Source organism: Drosophila willistoni (assembly GCF_018902025.1).
Source record: "Drosophila willistoni isolate 14030-0811.24 chromosome 2R unlocalized genomic scaffold, UCI_dwil_1.1 Seg167, whole genome shotgun sequence".
Taxonomy (NCBI): domain Eukaryota; kingdom Metazoa; phylum Arthropoda; class Insecta; order Diptera; family Drosophilidae; genus Drosophila; species Drosophila willistoni.
In genome coordinates, this window is record NW_025814050.1 from 21,865,661 (window position 1) to 21,885,492 (window position 19,832).

Here is a 19,832-nt window from a genome sequence, read left to right on the forward strand (position 1 = left end):
GTATACAAGTACAATTAGAGATGTGCTTTTAAATAATTCGATAGCACATCAAATCGATATGTTAAGTTTTTCCGAGAAAAAGTTATCGATTTTAATTCAGTTTTGGGTGTTTTTGGGCATTCCATGTATTGACAATTTCTCCTCGAAAAAGTCCTTTTTTCGCTTTCGTGTATATCCTTTCCAAAAACATGGCTCAATGAAGACTGAATGCCAGATTATCCCCCAGTTATTCATCTATATCCCCACCAAGTTTTATTATATGGTTTCATACAGTTAACAGAGGACCGAACTTAACAGAGGGTTAACAGAGGACCGTCGCCAACTCGAGTTTAACAGTGTCAGTAACTTGACGGACATTATTTATCATTATTTGTTTGTATCTGTACTCTTGTTCAATCTGTGAGATAAATTTGTTCTTGGTTTTTATAATAAAACTTGAAGACTTAATATTTACAACTCTAAAGTGATATAGTCTTAAAAAATGCAAAATCATTAGGCAATACATGAGTATTATGTTACTTAAGCAAGTTAAATGAGTAATTTTATTTTCAACTTAACAAAAAACACCAATTATGTATATCTTAATGTGTAATGTGGGACATTAAAATTGTTTCAATTATTATTGAATATTAAAATAGCAAAGATTTCAATATAAAAGAATGTGTACATTTTCTTTCTTAAATCATTATTAAATGAGCATAATTTCAAATATATTTAGATTCCAGTGAATGCTCCAAGGGGAAATCCCAATAACAGACTAGATAACAATTTCATTTCCCGAATGACCATTTCACACGCCCCCCAAAAAAAAAGAAACCGCCACCCACTTGCCAGCCCATTCAATAAAAATTGATACTCGTCGTCAGAGGGTCGAAACCTTTTTTATTTTGTTGTTGTTGTTGGTTGGTTGGTTGGTTGGTATACGTCATGACCCTTTGGGAGTTTAACTTTAAGGACACGCATAAACAAGTCAAATGACTAGCTGCACATATAAAACATTTTGTTTTTAATAAAAATAAAAAAAAAATCAAAAGCCAAACAAACAATCTGCCAGCATAAAAACCCGACCCAGGACAAGAACAAAACACAATACTGATCAAAGTAAAAATTGCCAAAATATATACACAACAAACATTCATACACACATACATACAAATATAAAGTATAATATCTACACAACCAGTGTCTGTGTCCTCCTCCTGCTTAGATTTTGTCGACGGGTGTGTGTGTGTGTGTGTGTAAGAACCCAAATTATCCACAGCTTGAGGCAAGAAACACTGACTTTCACTTACAATTGCGTATACGCAATGTTGGTGAGCTTTAAAAAACATGACATGATTTTGCATGGCCCTGAAATCGTTTGTTGTTGTCCACTTTTGCCTTTATTTTTTTCCTTCTTTATTATCTCATGAATGCTAAATGGCCAGAGTCTGGGGATAATATAAAGCCTCAATGTGCAGCCTTTTGCCTCCAGTTAAATACACAGTAAAAAAGAAAACAAAAAACATACATATATATGAAATAATTACAATATATTGCAAAAATAATAAGCGATGCTGATCCGCGAAACAATTTATTACTTAAAAAAGAACAACATTTAATTACCTCAAGTTATATAAAGCTGTTTTAAATATGTTCATAATGCAAAGGCATCATAACTAATGTATTCCAAACTTAGTTATTATAACTTAAGACAACAAGTAAGGAACTAAGCTAATAAATGTGTTAATAGATGCAAAACTTGTCCATTTGTCCAACAGACAAAATTACCCTATTGGTAATTCGAGATTAAAAAAGTCATTTTACGATTCGAGTTCACCATGACAAACAGCAAAACGTTGTCATTGAAATTATGCTTAAATCATATTAGATATTCAGTTTAGACTGCCTTACATTTAGAGTAAAGGGTATTTAGATTTCATTTGTGTTTAGTTTTGTTTTAGTGTAGCAATGGAAAAATGAAATGTTATACAATTTATCATACAACTGTCGCATGTTTTGTGAATGTATACGAGCGACCCCCATGGTGCGTGAGGGTTTTTCCGGTAGGGAGACATCATCGTCATCAACGCAGCCACTTGGATGCTTGCGGCTTAGCCTGACCCATTATTCCACTTATTCACATTGAAGGCAGTCAGTCAGTTAGTCAGTCAGTTTGTATGTAGAATCACATGCTGGGCTGGGCCATTTCGAATTGCGCACGAGTAGAGGCAGAGTAGACAGGGTAGAAGGGGGAGACCCAGAGACAGATAGAATCGGAGTGAGATAGTCTTTTCGTGGAAGTCGTGTGGAGTATAGAATGTAGCCTTTCCGTGTCATTGTAATGGCGGCACATCCGTTGCAAGTAAATGCCATTTGTCGAAATAAATTTCCGTTTTATTTAAATCCACGCTCAGTGCTGGACGAGGAGAAGCGAGGGGAAAAGGCCAGAATGTTCCCTCCATATGTGGCTAAGAGACACACACACAGCCCAGAACGAGGCTTAAGTGTATATTTTATTATTATTTGGACTGCTTGATGACATTTGTCGTTGCTACAGGCAAGACCGGATGTCCTTCTACTAGGCGACTCCTTTCCCCTCCCATCTAACCCGTCCTTCTCGTTTGTTCTGTATGCGTGTTGGCTTTTGATTGCCGCACTGTGCTCTATTCATTTGAATTTCGTACTTCTATCCGTGTCTCAGTCGTACTCATTTTGCAACATGTCGCGTCCTTGCCCACATCCTGTTTGGCATTTCATCAGCTGGCAATCATTTAGCAGCGAGAAGTATTTACCTATGGTCGGTATCCATTTCATAGTTGATATTCGAAGTAACACCCTGCTAGAATGAATTGATACCCATTAAATACCACTTTCGGTCTCTTAAATTGACGATGCTTAATGGACGACTTCTTCATAGAATACTCTAATCATTAGTCTCATAAACATTTTATCTTTTTTTGATTAGATTTCAATTTTAATCTCTAAGATTTCTGGCATCAATTTTCTTTCTTAATTTACAAACCATTTCTCGTTTGTCTTGCAATTGTATTCCACTTTCATTTAATAAATTCATTGATCTATTGTTTTTTAAACGAAGTTTAACTCTTAACCCACTACTAACTTCTCTCTCAATCTATTAGTATTTCAACTCCTCCTTCATTTTCCATATCTCCATCTCGTTGTTGTTGTTTTTTGATGTTTACTCCCCACTACCCCTTGATTGTATGTCTGATTTTCCGGTTTTCAACATATTCATTTGCATATATGGAAATGCCAAAAACATGGCCGAAAAATTGAATTGAACTTGTGTCCATGTCCATGTCATTCAGTCAGACAATCCTTCAGTCCGTCCATCAGACACTGGCAGCAGCAGAGTCAGTGAGTTTCGTCTCACTTGGCCCAGTCTCTTCAGCAATATGTCTGTTTTGTTTTATGGTTGTGTGTGTGTGTGTGTGTGTGTGTGTGTGTTTGGCATGAAGCCTGAAGGAAGGATGGCCGGACAAACTCTGGCTCCTCCCTCCGCCATCCAATGAATGACCAAACACTTTGGCTTTATCATGACAAACCTTCTGGTCATATCCAGAATGATGATGATGAAACCCCTTTTTGACATTTAACGTAAATGCTTTCGTTATTATTGTTATATGACGCATGTCACAGCACTACAAACCCGAATTGTCCTGGGACAGAGAAACAGAGAGAGAGAGAGGAAGAGAGAGAGGGGGAAACTTTAGTGTTTTTGTATAACCTTTACGTTTACCCAGAGCAAAACTATGTCAAGCAACATTTGCTTTCATATGATTTTTGGGTTCGAGGGAAATTTGTATGTTTAAAATTTTAATGAGCGGCACATTTAATTTTAATGTTTTGCGAACATGTGTTCATTAAGGTACATTTGCCTGACCGACCAACCGACGCACGGACCAACAAACCCATTGACCGACCCGGAGAATGATTTAAAGTCTCATCTGAAACTTTTTTTTTTGTTTTTGCCAAGCGAAATGACTTTAAGTTAAAGGTTATCACATCTATTAGGGAAGCAATTGCTTGATTTCAATCGCCCACACTTAAAATAATGAGGCCTTTATTTAACACAAATTCACGACTTGAAAGACTCTTCTATATTGGTTACTATATATGGTAGAAACTTTTGGGTTAGCTGAAGCTGATAAGCGCAATCATTACGCTCGATTAAATCCTCAATTCGCTGCGTTTTTTCCTTCTCCTTCTCTCTCTCTCTCGGTCTCTCTCCCTTTCTCTTTGGGCGGTTGAACGTTTAGTGATTGATTTGAAATTGGTTAGCGCTGATTTCACACAATCTATTTTCCTCTATACATATATCTGAGTGTGTGTGTGTGTGTGTGTGTGTGTGTGTGTGTGTGTGTGTGTGTGTGTGTGTGTGTGTGTGTGTCTGTATCTATGTCTATATGTGTGCGGGTGTGAGCATTTTCCATTTTACTTTGCTCTGAAAAATAATTACGAAAAAAAACCTTTGCCAAGGTTGGTCGGTTGCATGGTCTTTTGGTTTTTCGGGGTAGTGGAGAGCGAAGAACATCATTGAAATCAACGTTGTTTAATTGGGCGTATTTGATTTGCGGCCTAGAAAGCAACAATCATGCGTGGATGTGCATCTAGATGAGATAATGATTTGATTTCCATTGGTTTTGGCGACATGATTACATCGATAATCAAAGCAAAATTTTAAGAGCTCAATGTTTCGAATATTTTTGATATATACTCTTGTTTTAATATCGCAAATAAAAGATCTCTTTAAAGCATCAAGTTAGTATAAAGTTAAGAATTCATTCAATTATTTCAAGACAATATTAAATAGATTATTTGACAGTTTTAGAAAAAACTTCTTATTGTTAGTCAATAATTAAACTGATGAGAAAGTAGAAGTAGGGAAATTTAAGGCAGCAACGGAAACTACAAAATTACTCACACTTCAAGATAATTTTAGAAACTAGAATTTATTTTTTAAACATTAAACATTTTATTATCAGGATAAAACTGGAAAATCTGGAAAGTCTAAAACTTGGAGATATGTAGAATTTTGAAAAGGATATAGCAATCTTAAGAGTAAACCTAGCATAGGAAAAAAAAAATCGGGATAAAGCGACTTAAGAACTGTAGGTTCTTCGGTATGGGCAGTCGTAAAGATGACTTCAAGTAAGAATCGTTATCGATAGAGTATCGATAAGAAACGATATACGATGCATGAGGAGTAGTGTGTGTAAAAAATAGAGAGAAACATTGTGAACTACTTAATAATTTTGTCAATAAGCTAATAGACTAACATAATTCAATAAAGCTGATAAAATAAAAACCAGTGTGTGTAAATTGAATCTCAACAACTTTGGTACTCATCCAGGAGATTTCGTCCGGGATAAGGTCCACAGAACTGACACCAAGAGGTATAGAATTAGATATTAATAAAGATATGATGGAAAATTTGTAATCAATTCTGTTAATACAGAAAACATATACGAAGCTAAAAACTAGAAACCTGTTAAGACTAGTTTAGTGGATAGCCCCACTTAAAACTTATACGAAACGAAAGAAAATCTATAAAAATCAAGACTATCAAAAGCCGATTTTAAAGCTCATTTATCACAAATTCATAAGATTAAGATTTCTGCATTGGATCTACTTTATGGCCTCTACAATTTAGATATGTAAAGTAGCCTTTGATACGATTATTGTTATGGATCGTAAGTAACAAGTTGCAATTTTTTTTACATTAGAAAGGCGAAAATCAAATGTACTTAGTTCCCTTAAATGAATACACCAAAAAAATAGTTAAAATTTGTAAATAAATCACAGATTCATTTTAATTTTGCAACCAGGAAATGTCCTTTCTAAATACAACCTCTGCCATGCAATTGAACGAGGAGCAGAGCTCCTTGTTGCTATAAACTTTTTTCAGCTGATTTACGAAATAAACAAAGTCGCTGAATTTTTGTAGAGCTGCCATCAAATAGCAGTGACCTAAATATAAAGACACCCCTGTACTTCTGCTCTCTGGGCTCCTTTTAATCACTCATCACTTTAGCAATGATAATTCAATTATGAAACATTATTTTTACAGTCTGCGTTACCATAAACGCATTACCTTCGCGTTAATGAAGAGTTATGCAGATGAGAGCATTACGCGGCCTCAGACTAGACTTCAATAATGAAATGGTTGGGGGGGGAAGAATAGTAGAAAAGTGAAGCCTATAAAAGCCTCAGCTTCGGTCTCGGCCATTAGCATAACCCAGACCAAAAGTCCATTAAAACTGCACACAGCAGAAACCTTCGGCTTTTGTGACTCTCTCTTTAACGACAAGGAAGGGAACTGCGGTTGAGTAGGTTGAGAGATGATGGCTAAAAGGACTTTCAAACTCCTCAGACAACTGCAACGAAAAATGTTCTGCAGTGAATCTACTAAATTATTAATTAACCTCAAACAATTAAAAGTGAAATGTTTAAAAAAAAAACCGAGTTCAGATAATTAAGCCAGACGTTGGCTACTACTAAAGCAAAGGACTTGGGCGTAAAATATTTAAAAATGCTATTAAACAGCGTGGAATTAATTTTCAGGTAGAAAACAAAAGGAAACAAAAAGGGCGAAAAGACCAGGTAAACGGAGCCTGAATTGAAGTTGCAGTGGGAGCATCCACATGGCCGATAAACAATGTAGATTGTAATTAACTTGACCAGCAACCAACGATGTCTACAGGTCTACAGGTTCCAGGTATAGGTACTGGGTGCAGTGAATCCAGGTGTGGCTTAATTGCATGCACAAAATGTTGGACCCAGGCACCACCAAAGTGAACGAATGGATGACTAAATGAATGAATGACATTCATTTTCGCATGGCTCTTCATCTTCTTTTGCTGTACTTCCGTTTGCCACACCGGAAGAGACGGTGCCTGGCGAGATAAAGGCTTGGACTATGGATAAAACGATCCCTGCTTCTTATTCTTCTTCCATTTTCCCTTTTTTTATATAGTTGGGCGTATGGGGCGGATGAGCAATTGGAACGCTCTCGAATTTCATAATAATTAAAATGCGTCAAGCGTTCAAAATCAAGCAGCGTGGAAATTTAATTGTATTGATGGCTTGCCATCGACTTGCTACTGCATTATGAATTGCATTCAATTTCCAAGAACTGAAACAACAAATGAGTTTTCTTCTTCACAGAAGTGAAGACAAACAAAGCAGAGAGAAGAGGAGAAAAAAAAAACACATCGGTATGCACAATTGATCAAATGAAGCTGCATCAGGAGAATAAGCGAAATGACCTGGAATCCAGACTAAGAAATCAACTCAAGAAAATAATGAGCAAAACAACAATAATTGTTCACTGTTCCAATAGAATTTTCACATGGACAGCAAACAACAGTTTTCAATGTGAGCAGCTTATGTGGAAATAATGAAACAACAATTTATTCACAAGTAATGTATCAAAGATTGAATATTTCAACTGAAATACTTGTTCTAGAATATTAAAAGCAGCTTCAAAGGTGGACAAAAGCTGATTATATAGCAAATAAGGCAAATAATGAGATTGTGTCTAACAAAACTTTAAGACAAAAGACGAAAAAGCGTGGATTGTCCTTTATCTCTCGACTCGAATGTACACACTAGACTCTAGGGAAATATATTAATGGGAAATATGTGATAAAACTAAATTAAATTTCTGTAAGTATAAAGAATCTAAGCCCAAAAAAAGTCATCGAGGCATATTTAACATACGACTTAGTCATCTTACTTATGATATAATTATCTTGGGATACATTAAAGGCTACTAAATGCAAAAGCAATGCCATTTATTGAATATTATACTTATTATAATAATATTTTATATTTAATAAACAACTATAGGTGAGTATTCACATCTAGGCATACGTAAAGGTGTGAATACTTTATAAACCGAAACTTTTAATGTTTTAAAAAAGTGAAACCCAAAAAACTTTGATATTCTTTGATTTTATGTTATTTAAAATCAGCTTATAAAAGTGCTCATAAGCTGAATTGTAAAATTTGTTGAAAATAAATGGAGCTGTCAGTAAAACATAAAAATATGTTCAAAATTTTCTGTAAAATAAAGCTTTAACGTTATTTTTTAATATTGATGAGAGTTTAGCCTACATTTCTTTAAATTGAAGAACCATAATATTATGCTGTAATTTTCTTGGAATGTCATGATTCGAAATGAAATTAATTATGAAATGTTACATAAAATAAGTAATTTAGCATAAAATAAGTAATTAAGGCTTAACACTAAAAAGAAATAGAAAATTCAGCCTTTATAAAACTATTCATAATTCCATGGAGTGATTTTCTTATAGACAACTTTCGAAACATACAAATATGAAATTTAAAGCTAATTTTAGTTAACGACGTTTAAACAATTCAAGTAGAGAAGAGTTAAAAGTAAATTCCTGAAAACAACAAATATATTGATTATATTTCTGAACCATAAATTCTAAAAAATGTTATTTAATATCATCTGGTCAGATGTAACGACCTGTCGAGGTCAATCGATGATTTCATTTATTTAATATTAATATGAGAATAAGAAAAACTGCTTTACATTGATTCCCAAGTCAATTGACATTTCTATTGCACTGTAAAACTCAAACCTCAATTAGTTTGACAAAGTCTTTTAATTGAGTATTTTTTTTTTTTTCAATAAATAACTTTATGCCTTGTGGCCCTTTTAAATCCTTTCAAACCATAAATACAATGCATATCATGGTGTGCTTGTGTGTGTGTGTATGTATTCAATTATATGTAAAGGCTTAATTTTTATATGCAAATTTTCTTTCATCATTTGCTCTACTTACTTATTTTCCTTTCATTTCTCTTTTTTATCCTTTCTTTTTTTATTTGCTCTTTTTTTTTTTTTTGATTTACATAAAACACATGGCTTTTTTCCCATATTGGTGAGAGTAGAAAGTGAAGCAGCCCAAGGCCATATGCATGATACGACCCGCAGATGTCATTGACAATAAAAATAATAACACCCCATGAACACATTTAACAGCAACAACAATCAAACATTCTGATGCTCATTATTCACGGCTTGATAATGGTATATTGGGTCCATTCAATATATATTTAGTATCCACTTCTATATTAAAGATGTTTTTGATAAACGACATTTATTATATAATTTTGTATTTTACTAAATTTTGTTTTAACTCAGAAGATTTTCTCCGAAAGAGACTGAAATATTTTAAGCAAACCTTGAATATGTTTTCAAATAGGGATACTCTATCAGGTGACCTGATGAAGGAAGAAGAAATCCTCGAGTGCCGACTGCCGATGTGATTGAGTCGGTCGATCGCAAGACCTTTCAAGTTCTGATCAATGAAGTTGAACATCTGGCTGTTTTCTTCTGTAAGTTTTGCAATCTTCCCTCGTTTTCCGGACTACAATAAAAATGATATATCTCTCAATAACAGACGATGACAGGTGCGAGGCATTTTGGATGAATTGGAAAATATCGACGATGATACTGATAAACATGGACTTCAATTTGTTAAATCGAACGATCTTAAATTGGCTCACGAAATTGGCATTTTCGTCAATTCGATTATAAAATAATTTTCCTAAATCAAAAAAACTTGTTTAACAGTTTTCCATTTTCGATAAACTAAGAGAATCGAATTAAAGCTGAAAAATTATTTAAATATATAATTCCTCTTGGTACAGGGTACCTAAAAGTCATAACTGTTTCATTGACCTGGTCCACTGGATGTTTTTTATCAATCACAAAATAAACATTCGACTCAATCTCTATGCTGAATAAAAAGTATGAGGTACTCCATGATGGTGTGACTTGATGGGGGTGAAGGAGTGGGAAGAAGTAAAGTCTATTTTGTATTGGTATATTTTTATGCCTTTTTCTTTTCAATGCAAACAATTTTTTTATTACAATATTTATTTGTAGGTATTACATGTGCCCCAGCGATATGAAAAAGAAAGGAAAAAAACAACAAACTGATGTACATAAAATGTATTTTAATTTTCACAGTTTCCATTCGAGAAGGCGAATAGGATCCGGGAGGTGAAGAAAACAAGAGAAATCATAATTGAAATAAAAGTAATGGCTATAAAAATTGCTATTTTTATGATTTGTTTGACAATGGCCAAAAGAAAACGAGGAAAATTGTAAGTAAGCAAAGTGAAATTCAAACCTGAAACATGTTCAACATAATTTTTCAGTACAGGCAATTTTTCATTTGCAATTTTTCCATGGAAAATCTCTTGTTGACAAAACAAAAACGCAAAAGAAAGTAAAGAAAAACCGTTTATATATATGTGCATATGTATGTATGTATGTATGTAGGCCAGACTCATAAATACGAGCGCAAAATCAATTGACAATTTATATTGTTGGAAGCATAAAAAATGAGCAAATGGGAGGCGGTCGAAGAGAAATCTATATTAAATTACGAGCCAGCTAACAAAATGGCGAAATAATAATAATAAAAACGACATACACACACACACACACATACGGAGAGAGTAAAGCTATACTATATCGACTTATGTACATACATATATTTCTATGGGTACTCTTACATAGAGTTTAGTTATAATCAAAAGTCACTAACAAAATTAAAGTAAAGTATTTAATTATTAAATATATTTAAATGCTGAAAGTTTTTAAAAGCAATAGCAAGAAGGAAAAGGATTTGAAAGTCCTGGACACAGTCGAACCTTTTCCAAATGAGCTAAATATAATTTATTGACATGGCTATAGAGTCTATATAATTATGGGATCTATGATAGGTCGTTAAAACTTAAATTTAAAAGTCAATAACTCATTAACTTTTTAGTTAAAGTATTTCTCTGTAAGTACATCAATTAAGAATCTAAATGCAGAAATGATTACGTATTTATATCAACTTAGATTAACATTACATTTCCGATCTTTTATAGAGTATAGAATGTTTGTCATAGATCACAATGGTTTCTTTTTTTATCCTTCATTCTGACCATTGTTGATGCTGTTGCCGTGGCCGTTTCTGTTGTGCCCAATTGCCTTAAAATTGTAGCGAGTGTTAAGTGGGCGCACGTTAAAAAAACATTTAACGTTTTTATTTACGATAAAAATAAAAATAAAAAAAAACACGAAACAAAACAAAATAAAATCAAAACAAAATTGCCAACAAAAAAGGGCACAAATTTCAGTGTCCATGTGTGCGTGTATTTGGTGGGAAAGCGTTTTGTTCTGTCCATGGCACTGGGTACTTCAACCGCACACCGACAAAAAGAATACCAAAAGAATAAAAAAAAGAAGGATATTGGCGTTGAAAGTGAATGGGCGACACACACAAACGGAAATTAAAGTGAAAATATAGAAAACAAAATGGTAAAAAAGAAAAACTTTGTAAGGAGACTGCGCCTAATGGAACTTACATACATATGCGAAGTGTCAAAAGTGCAAGTTGAAAATTTATACGAAATAATCCAAAAAGTATTGAAAGTGAAAAAGTTATGCAATTTCCTTAAGTAATTTCTATTAATCAGAGTTAACTTGGCTTAGTTTGGACAAGGTCGCTTGTTAGCCTTTTAAGTGGCAGACGATGAAAAGGTTTTGAAATGAACCAAAATTAATGTGTCTGGTTATAGCAAGTCTAGACTCAAGAGCAAGACCGTACCGAAATGTTTTAATGCATGAAGATGTAAACCTTTTCCCTACAATTAAATCGACTTAAATATTAAGTAGCTTCAATGCCAATTTCATTGCCTTTTACACATAGAAGATTACCCCTTTTTCTTTCCAAAAGTAATGCCATTTTCTTTGTCACTTCGATCATTTTTGGTCGATAGCTGAGTTTCAATGTGATCTATCTTTGTGATCTGTCTTTAGCCAAAGTAATTAAGATATTAGGAAATGGAATACAAATGCTTTTCCGAGACTTTCACAATCTCGTAAACAATAATCGCAAACTTATGTATGTATAAAAATGTGCCAAAGACTTATCTTTGGCTCAAAAATCTTTGTCAAAGGCAACAACTTTTTGTTGTATTCAACTTAGTTAAGCAAGAAAAGGCTATTCCAAAGATTTTCATAATTTTACCACTACATGGGTAATTATTTAAACAATCTTACAAAGTTTTTGTCAGATTGAAATATTGAAAAAAAAAATTACACAGGCCGACATGATTTTTGGTGGCGTTAACCTGAGAAGTGTTTTTAACTAATTCGGGTACGCTGATTCTGACTGCATACTCAGTTTTTGTTCATCACGTCCAGATTTTGTGATATTGGGGGATCTAGGGCTGGAAAATAGACACCCAAAAGTATACTATATAAAGTTAAAAATTGTTTTTCTACAATTTCTTGTTTAAGAAAAATAGCTGTTGTTTGCCAACATTACTTATAAACAATTTGTTAGATTCATAAAATTACAATAATTCTTTAAAATTAAGAAGTTGCAAATGCTTCGAATCCCTATAGCATACTTTTTGGTTCGAATTTTACTCATTTTGGAACCATAACGAAAGTGCATGATAATATGCATGATAACAAAGAAACGCCTCTTTGATTTTGTGTAAATTGCGTTTAAATCATACCTAATACATTAATAGGTTAAAATAATAACGTTTTGAGTATAATAACTTGTTTATATTATACTAGAAAATATTGAAAATTACGCCATTTTGTATAATTCCAACGCATTTTTTTCGAAAGCAAAAACTGAATAGAGGGCCGTGATCAGCACCCCCAAATTACTATAAAAAACCTGTTGAACTTAGATCACTTTTTGACCTTCATGACCTAGAAAATGTCGGCCTGTGTTATCTAGGCATTAGTTATTAGTTCTAACGACTCCAATCAATTTGGTAAATAAATTTTTACACTTAACTTAAAAAGTACCGAGTTTAATTCTCAAACTAATCGTATATGTGATCTTTGATTTAAACAATAAAACAATTTGATTTTAAGAATTACTGATTTAAAGATTTGACGATGTCTTTTAGCATATTATCATTTGAAAAGTATTAAAGAATGGTCTTGAAAGAGATTTGACGATGTCTTTTAGCATATTATCATTTGAAAAGTATTAAAGAATGATCTTGAAACGTATTGAATTTAATTGAATTGTAAAGAAAATCATATTTAAAGTCGAAAAATATAAACGCCATAGATTTGTGGCCACCACTGTATGTACGTGTGAGTTTGGACGTTTCACGATTTTTGAGAATTTTTTCACTTAGGATATGGGTCTTCCCAAAATATAGATTTTTGCTGCCACCATAGGCTTTGATTCCAAATTTATTCAAGTATTCATATGATTAACTTTCCAAAAGTCTTTCCATAATATTTGATAACAATTTATGGACATTTGACTTGTTAATTTTCACTCGTAATCTAGAACAGTTTTCCTTCGTTTTTAATTTCTAACAAATTGCAAAAATTCGATTGTAGAACCATGTACAGAGCCAGAAGATTGATTAGACGCCTTTTCCATTTTACACCAGCCCAATTGCCACGCCCATTGGCTCCAAATGGTTCAAGTGACAATAAAAAATGCGACGAGGTGGATTACGATAAGCAAATGGCAGTGGGATTGCCAGTGCCGAAATTAGATGTGCCTGATGAATGTGAATCTATGTCGGAATCGATGGACGAAGTGCGCGTTCTGCGCCTGCAAAAGGACTTCCATTTGCATCGCCTTGAATGTGGTCCGGAAATGCTAGTGAGATTGGGAAAAGAAGATGCAAAAGTGTATTATCGGCAAATGGTTGCCATCAGACGCTTGGAAGCGGCTGCCTCACTATTGTACAAGGAGCGTCTGGTGCGTGGCTTTTGTCACCTGTACACGGGTCAAGAAGCCTGTGCAGTGGGCATAAAGGCAGCCATGAGGCCAGAGGATACACTTATTGCCGGCTATCGGGTCCATGGTTGGGCCTATCTTATGGGCGTGTCGGCTCTGGGCGTTCTAGCCGAGTTGACTGGTCGTCTGAGTGGCTGTGCCAAGGGTAAAGGCGGTTCAATGCATATGTATGGTCAGGGATTCTATGGTGGCACTGGGATAGTGGGTGACCAAGTCCCCCTGGGTGCTGGCATAGCTCTAGCCAAGAAATATTCCAACAACGGCGGCGTCTGTTTCGCCTTGTACGGCGATGGAGCAGCGAATCAAGGTCAGATCTTTGAATGCTTCAACATGGCTTGTCTCTGGAAATTGCCCATTGTGTTTGTCTGTGAGAACAACAACTATGGCATGGGGACCAGTGCAGAGCGGGCTGCTTGTAATATTAAATATTATACCCGAGGTGATGTCCTACCGGGCATTTGGGTGAACGGTCAAGATATACTGGCTGTGCGTAGTGCTGCAGAATTTGCCATTGACCATGCCCAGAAAAGGGGACCCCTGCTCTTGGAGTTGAGCACTCATCGATATTATGGCCATTCCATGTCGGATCCGGGCACTGGCTATCGTCCTCGTGAAGAGATTCAAAATGTTCGCATTAAATATGATCCCATCAACAGTTTTCGTCTGCTTTGCCAGGGCAATGTGATCCTCTCGCAAAACGAGCTGAAACAAATCGACGACGAAGTGCGTCATGAGGTAAACGAAGCCATCGGCAGGGCCAAAAAGGATGAGGAACTACCTATAAACCATCTCTGGAGCGATGTCTATGCTGGTCATGTCGAGGGCAATATGCGCGACGTTCATGGCTACAATTTGAAACATGTCAGAACCAAGGCCAGCAATGCCTAAAAATCTTTAGCACAAAATTTTAAATATTAAATTATTAAAATTTTACACAGATCAATTACCAAGACTTTTGTCTTTTAATCAATGCAATTAAGGTGAAAAATTGAAACTGTTTAGGATTTTTTAGTAAAATGTAAAATTTGTTGTTCAAAATTTAAAGAAAAAGACAAAATTCGTAAAAATTTGAGCAAAATTGTAATGAAGTTTCAGCGGATCTAGATCACAATTTTGATGGAGTAGGCAATTATTTTAGAAAATAATATTTTCGAAACTGGGAAATTTATTTTAGCGCCCTATTTATTTCAATCGTTGGTGATGCTTAAGTGGTTTGAACGATGCTTCTTCCACTAATCTTTTCACGCTTGTCGGACTATGAAAAAAAAAAAAGAACTTTGGGGTTGTAAGCTATGCTTTCCTTTTTTTCGCTTCATCGAGTTACAATTCAGAACTGGTTTTAGTGTTGAATTAGCGGTATGAATTACAACTGTAGAGTGAACTAGTAACCTTGGTAGTTCCTGAAATAGCGCTATACAGACAACCTGCTCATATTTTGTTTTCCCGAAAATTACCTCAAGCCTGCTCATTTGAACGGTTTTTTTTAACTAAAATATTTAAACTTTGATTTTCTTGTTGGCCTTTGCCAGAGAGACTTCTCAAAAAATGTTTAAAACAAACGTCAAGGATTAGCTTTTGGAGCTTAAGACTTTGGAGTATTTACAAAATTATTTTGGGTAGTCATAAATAAATATCCCCTTGATAAGTCGACAACTAAAAGATTTCTTAACCTTTTTTATGCCTGCCTAAATCTGAAATAAACATTAAGAGGATTATCACTAAAAGTTTTAAAAATATTAATTCTGTATTTCTGATAACTCAAAAAATAAAGAATTAAATTACATCATAAAAATAGTTTTAAGTCGTTTCGTTTCATATTTAAATCGTTTTCTACGGAAGTTTTGGATTTAATTAAATTAAAATTAAATTATGCCAATGCAATAAAATTAAAAAAAAAACCTAAATTATAACATTTGAAGTAATCAGTTTTTCAATCGAGGTTATTTTTTAAAAACATTTTAAGACAATAATTGAAATCTGCGTTGAAATTTCTAAGCAAGAAGTAACCTTATTTCTGTTTTTTTCTGTTTTTCTTAGTTGAGGAGATTTACAATTAGGGACATTAAATTTTAGATAGTCCAAGGTATAATTTTGACAAAATGTATATTAAAAATACGAAGAAAAAGAGAATTTTCAATCCATAAAGGTGAAACCTGATTGATTTGCGTTACCCAAATAAAAAAAGTAATTTGATTTTGCAATAAAAATCTTGCTAATTAATATTGCAAGCAAATGAAGAGTCGTAAAATGAATATCCACTATTTCTTGTCTTAGCTTAAGGTTAATTTACCAAAGGCCACGACTTCGTACTCTGAAGAAGTTCTGATTACTGGAAACTATTTCATCTCATGCTTTTTCTCGTGCAATTTCTCATTGCTGGAAAAGTTGGTCTTCTTTAACACGCTTTTTGCGTTTCTTCATCCTCAACTTGTCCAAATGGCATAAGTCATAACTTTCATTAACATTTTGTGTGCTCTCTTTGGAATTTATGCTAAATGATCAACGGCAGCTGCTTACGTCTACGTTTTATTTGCAAAGCAAAACGAAAACAATAATTTAGCACGGCGAACTGCTGCACAAGCAGAAAAAAATGTATCACAACTGAAAGAAGCGGCTGAAGGAGCACAAAAAAAGAAAAAACCAAAACGAAAGAGGAAAGCAAAAAAAGGGTAAACAGGAAACGGAAGTACACACACGCACACACACACACACACACACACGTACGTATGCAGCATGCGACGAGCCATTGAGGCCAGTCTCCGCAGGAGTAGGAGGAAGGACTCCATCATCCACCCATACCCATACACTCCTTAAACTCTCGAACTCATTTGCCTTTGCGCTCACGTCTGTGTAATTTATGCCAAAAACCCCAGTGGAAAGGTATTAAGTCGAGAAAGCTGTACTTTTTATACCCTTTCGAATAACTATTACTGGACTTACTATATACACAATTAACCTAATATTTGATAATGGATGTTAAGTTTCCCACAACGATAACGATATTAAGTTGTTGGGGAGATCAAAGCTCTCTCCTTATATATGTATTTCTATATACAAATTTCTAGTCGTTGTGAATATACCCTTAATAGGGCAAGGGTATACACACTGTATGAATTTTTTCTTCGTTCGTCAGCGTCTCATAAGCCTTGGAAAAATGTTTTTCCTTATATTGTGTGTGTGTCATTGTGTGTGTGTGTGTGTGTGTGTGTGTGTGTAAGTAGGTACATATGTATTGTATAATATAAATATTTGTATTCTTTTGACATTTATTGTTTTCTTTTTTAATGTCTCGAAATTATGCAGATTTTGTTTCTTTTAAATATCTAATTTTGGTACATTTATTTTGGGCTAAGATTGCCAAAACTTAACATACCAAAATGATATTTACAGTAAATTCTCTCTAAAAACTCTCTAAAGCTTAATAAATTCCGAAAAAATATGCGTTTTTAAAAAATTTTTTTGTAGTGACATTAAAGCAATACATTTCTCCTAACGATTATTGTTTATAACCACAAAAGATCTCTTACAAAGATCCAAAATAATCCACAAGCGATTTATGTATGTTTATTTTAAAAGCCTAGATTTTCGAAAATTCGGAATTAGGAGTTTTCCTTATTGTAAATATAGTTATCCTATAACAAAAATTAAAAGGGACAGATATGGTGTCGTTTTTAAGAAATGCCCTTCATAATTATGTTTAGTGTTAATAGCCAAGTTTTTAGATTTTTTTAGATTCAAACAAATTATTAAGTATTTTAAAAATTGTGAAATTTGTTAAGCTAATCTTATCATAAAGTTAATGCTAATCGTAACCTTTGGGTGATTTGTCTTTCTTCAAAGAAGAAAATTAACGTTACATAATTTGGAAAATTTGTAAGGCAATTGGCAATTGATTTTTTTAAATAGAAAGCTCAAGCATCTTTATGTCATATTTTTCTATTCCAATTTTTCATTAAAAAGTTGTTTTCATATTCACTTATTCTTTGGAATCTATGTGAAATATAAAACACTTTGATTTAATTCAACATTCAACATACTCAAAGTTATCTTGAGAAATTTGGTTCTACATATATGACCTCAGCTGTCAATGACGAGCAATTTGAAAACCTAAAATTGCATGCGACCTTTTAATTTTATAATTCAAAGAAATAACAATTGTTAGATTGAACTGCATACAAAGCGGAGTGAAACTCAGCTAGAAAACATAATATAATTTAAAGTTTAAACTTTAAGTTTTCGAAGTTCAAAAATATAATAATCTTTTATATGCAAGTTGGCAATTCAAAAAACACGAATACCAAACAATATTTTAGATAAATGGTAACAAGAGTTTTTCTATCATGGTCAATCTCAGTAAAGATTTTAATCCTATTACATCGATGATTCTGAGTCGAACATTAATGACTTAATAGAATCTAAAGCTAGCATTCTGGCCAGATAAGGTTTTATATAGCGTTTCATAAATAAAATACCTCAAAATTCCTATAACTTGTGCTGACCCAATGATCCGACACTGAGGATTTCTATATTAGCATCTAAACGATTTAGTTTTTCCTGTGGATTCAGCGGGGCTTCGATCCAAATGGAAAATACTTAAAGTAGACATTCCTTCCTTCAACAAGATTCTGTTTTTAACATTGACTCTACATGTACATGCATCTAATGAGACATCTATCTAGGATATTGATACATCTTTCTAGGTAAGGCTAACGCATACCCATAGAAAAAACACAATGTGGCATTCCAACACGGATTGCACACTGACTCGGTTACGGTTCCCATCACATAATCTACATGCCTGAGGGGGAGGCATCTGGGCTTTTAAATTCGTGGCAATGGGTAACAGATTGTTTTCCAGGGTGTTTGGAGGCCGGAAATGAGATATCACACACGACTTAATACATTTAGCAGGCGGAGAAGCATCGGAAGCCGAACCTGTTCGAGGCAGAGTACGGGAAAATGTGCATCAAAGTGGAATCAATCGGGCTGACTGTTCTTGCTGCGGCCCCCAAATACAAATCATTTTTCCCACCCACAGAATCAGAATATTGAATAGATGATTGTTTAAAAAAACACCCGAATGCTTATATATTTCTGATTCTCGCCAGTTGCACACACCATTATCGTCATGTGGATCTTGTTTGCCGGTTGATAAGTTAATTTATAAGCAATTCGACAGTTGAAATTTACTTTCTATTCTGGTTGTTGCGAGCCATGTCCTTGGGGAAGGAGCGCAATGGAGGTGTACGAATGCGACGGGCCTCACGGGAACGGTTACGCACCACCTTGGAATGGATGGCGCAGGAGACGCAGTAGTGCAATTTGGCGTAGAGTTTGGGGAGGACATACGAGTCCCAGATGCTGGCCTCGGAGATGTCACGCACAGCGGCCGCCTCAACGATGTTGCGGATAACAAACTTCTTGATAGCCTTATCCTTGGGCACACAGCGGGCACAGTTGGTGCAACGGACGGGCTTCACATGGCCGCGATTGTGCTTGTTGCGTCCACCATTACGGCGCTTCTTCGTCATCGTGCTTTCAACTGCAGATGGTTTCAAGTAGATGCATTAGCATTTTTATTATATTTTAAACACCGGATGGCACTTATAATTACCTTATTTCTTATTTTCAAAAATCCACCAAACGAAATCCGCGTGTTCACGCCAGGCGACACTTATGCGAAAAGGGAGTTGCCAGCTCAAAATTTTCGCTACGTGTAGAGTTGCCAGTGTAAGCATATATGTGTTATTTTCTCACACTGGTACGGTTGCCTTTATGCTATCGATAAATCGTGTTCACTGTTATCAACTGTTGCAGAACTGTTGACAAAATAATAATTGAAGACTGCTGAAAAGGTTTTTAAAATATAATGTAGTCTTTCTTACAATATCAAAATGTGCAAAATTTTAAAGCATTTTTGGAAAGAAGTCAACTTGTTGTTATATTGCGACAGCTTTGATTTTTATTTGCCAACTCAACATGAGCCATTGTACAAATACCTCT

General features: G+C 34.5%; 2 protein-coding genes across 2 annotated transcripts; one reads left to right on the forward strand and one right to left on the reverse strand.

The window, feature by feature from the left end:
• Positions 1-13,293: 13,293 nt before the first annotated feature.
• On the forward strand, positions 13,294-14,773 carry LOC6642181 (pyruvate dehydrogenase E1 component subunit alpha, mitochondrial). Its single transcript, XM_002065585.4, has one exon. It carries the CDS (start codon positions 13,425-13,427, stop codon positions 14,715-14,717), a length of 1,293 nt encoding a protein of 430 aa, XP_002065621.3. The 5' UTR covers positions 13,294-13,424; the 3' UTR covers positions 14,718-14,773.
• A 4,113-nt stretch (positions 14,774-18,886) lies between these two features.
• Positions 18,887-19,527, reverse strand: LOC6642182 (40S ribosomal protein S26). The gene is made up of 2 exons (XM_002065586.4): positions 19,444-19,527; positions 18,887-19,371 (listed from the first exon to the last, which is right to left on the reverse strand). The coding sequence occupies exon 2, from the start codon at positions 19,358-19,360 to the stop codon at positions 19,016-19,018; it is 345 nt and encodes a 114-aa protein (XP_002065622.1). The 5' UTR covers positions 19,361-19,371; positions 19,444-19,527; the 3' UTR covers positions 18,887-19,015.
• Between the last annotated feature and the right edge of the window lie 305 nt (positions 19,528-19,832).

What these genes read in the sequence shown, in the direction of transcription:
- LOC6642181 (XM_002065585.4), top strand. Translation starts at nt 13,425, where the DNA reads ATGTACAGAGCCAGAAGATTGATTAGACGCCTTTTCCATTTTACACCA.
- LOC6642182 (XM_002065586.4), bottom strand. Translation starts at nt 19,360, where the DNA reads ATGACGAAGAAGCGCCGTAATGGTGGACGCAACAAGCACAATCGCGGC.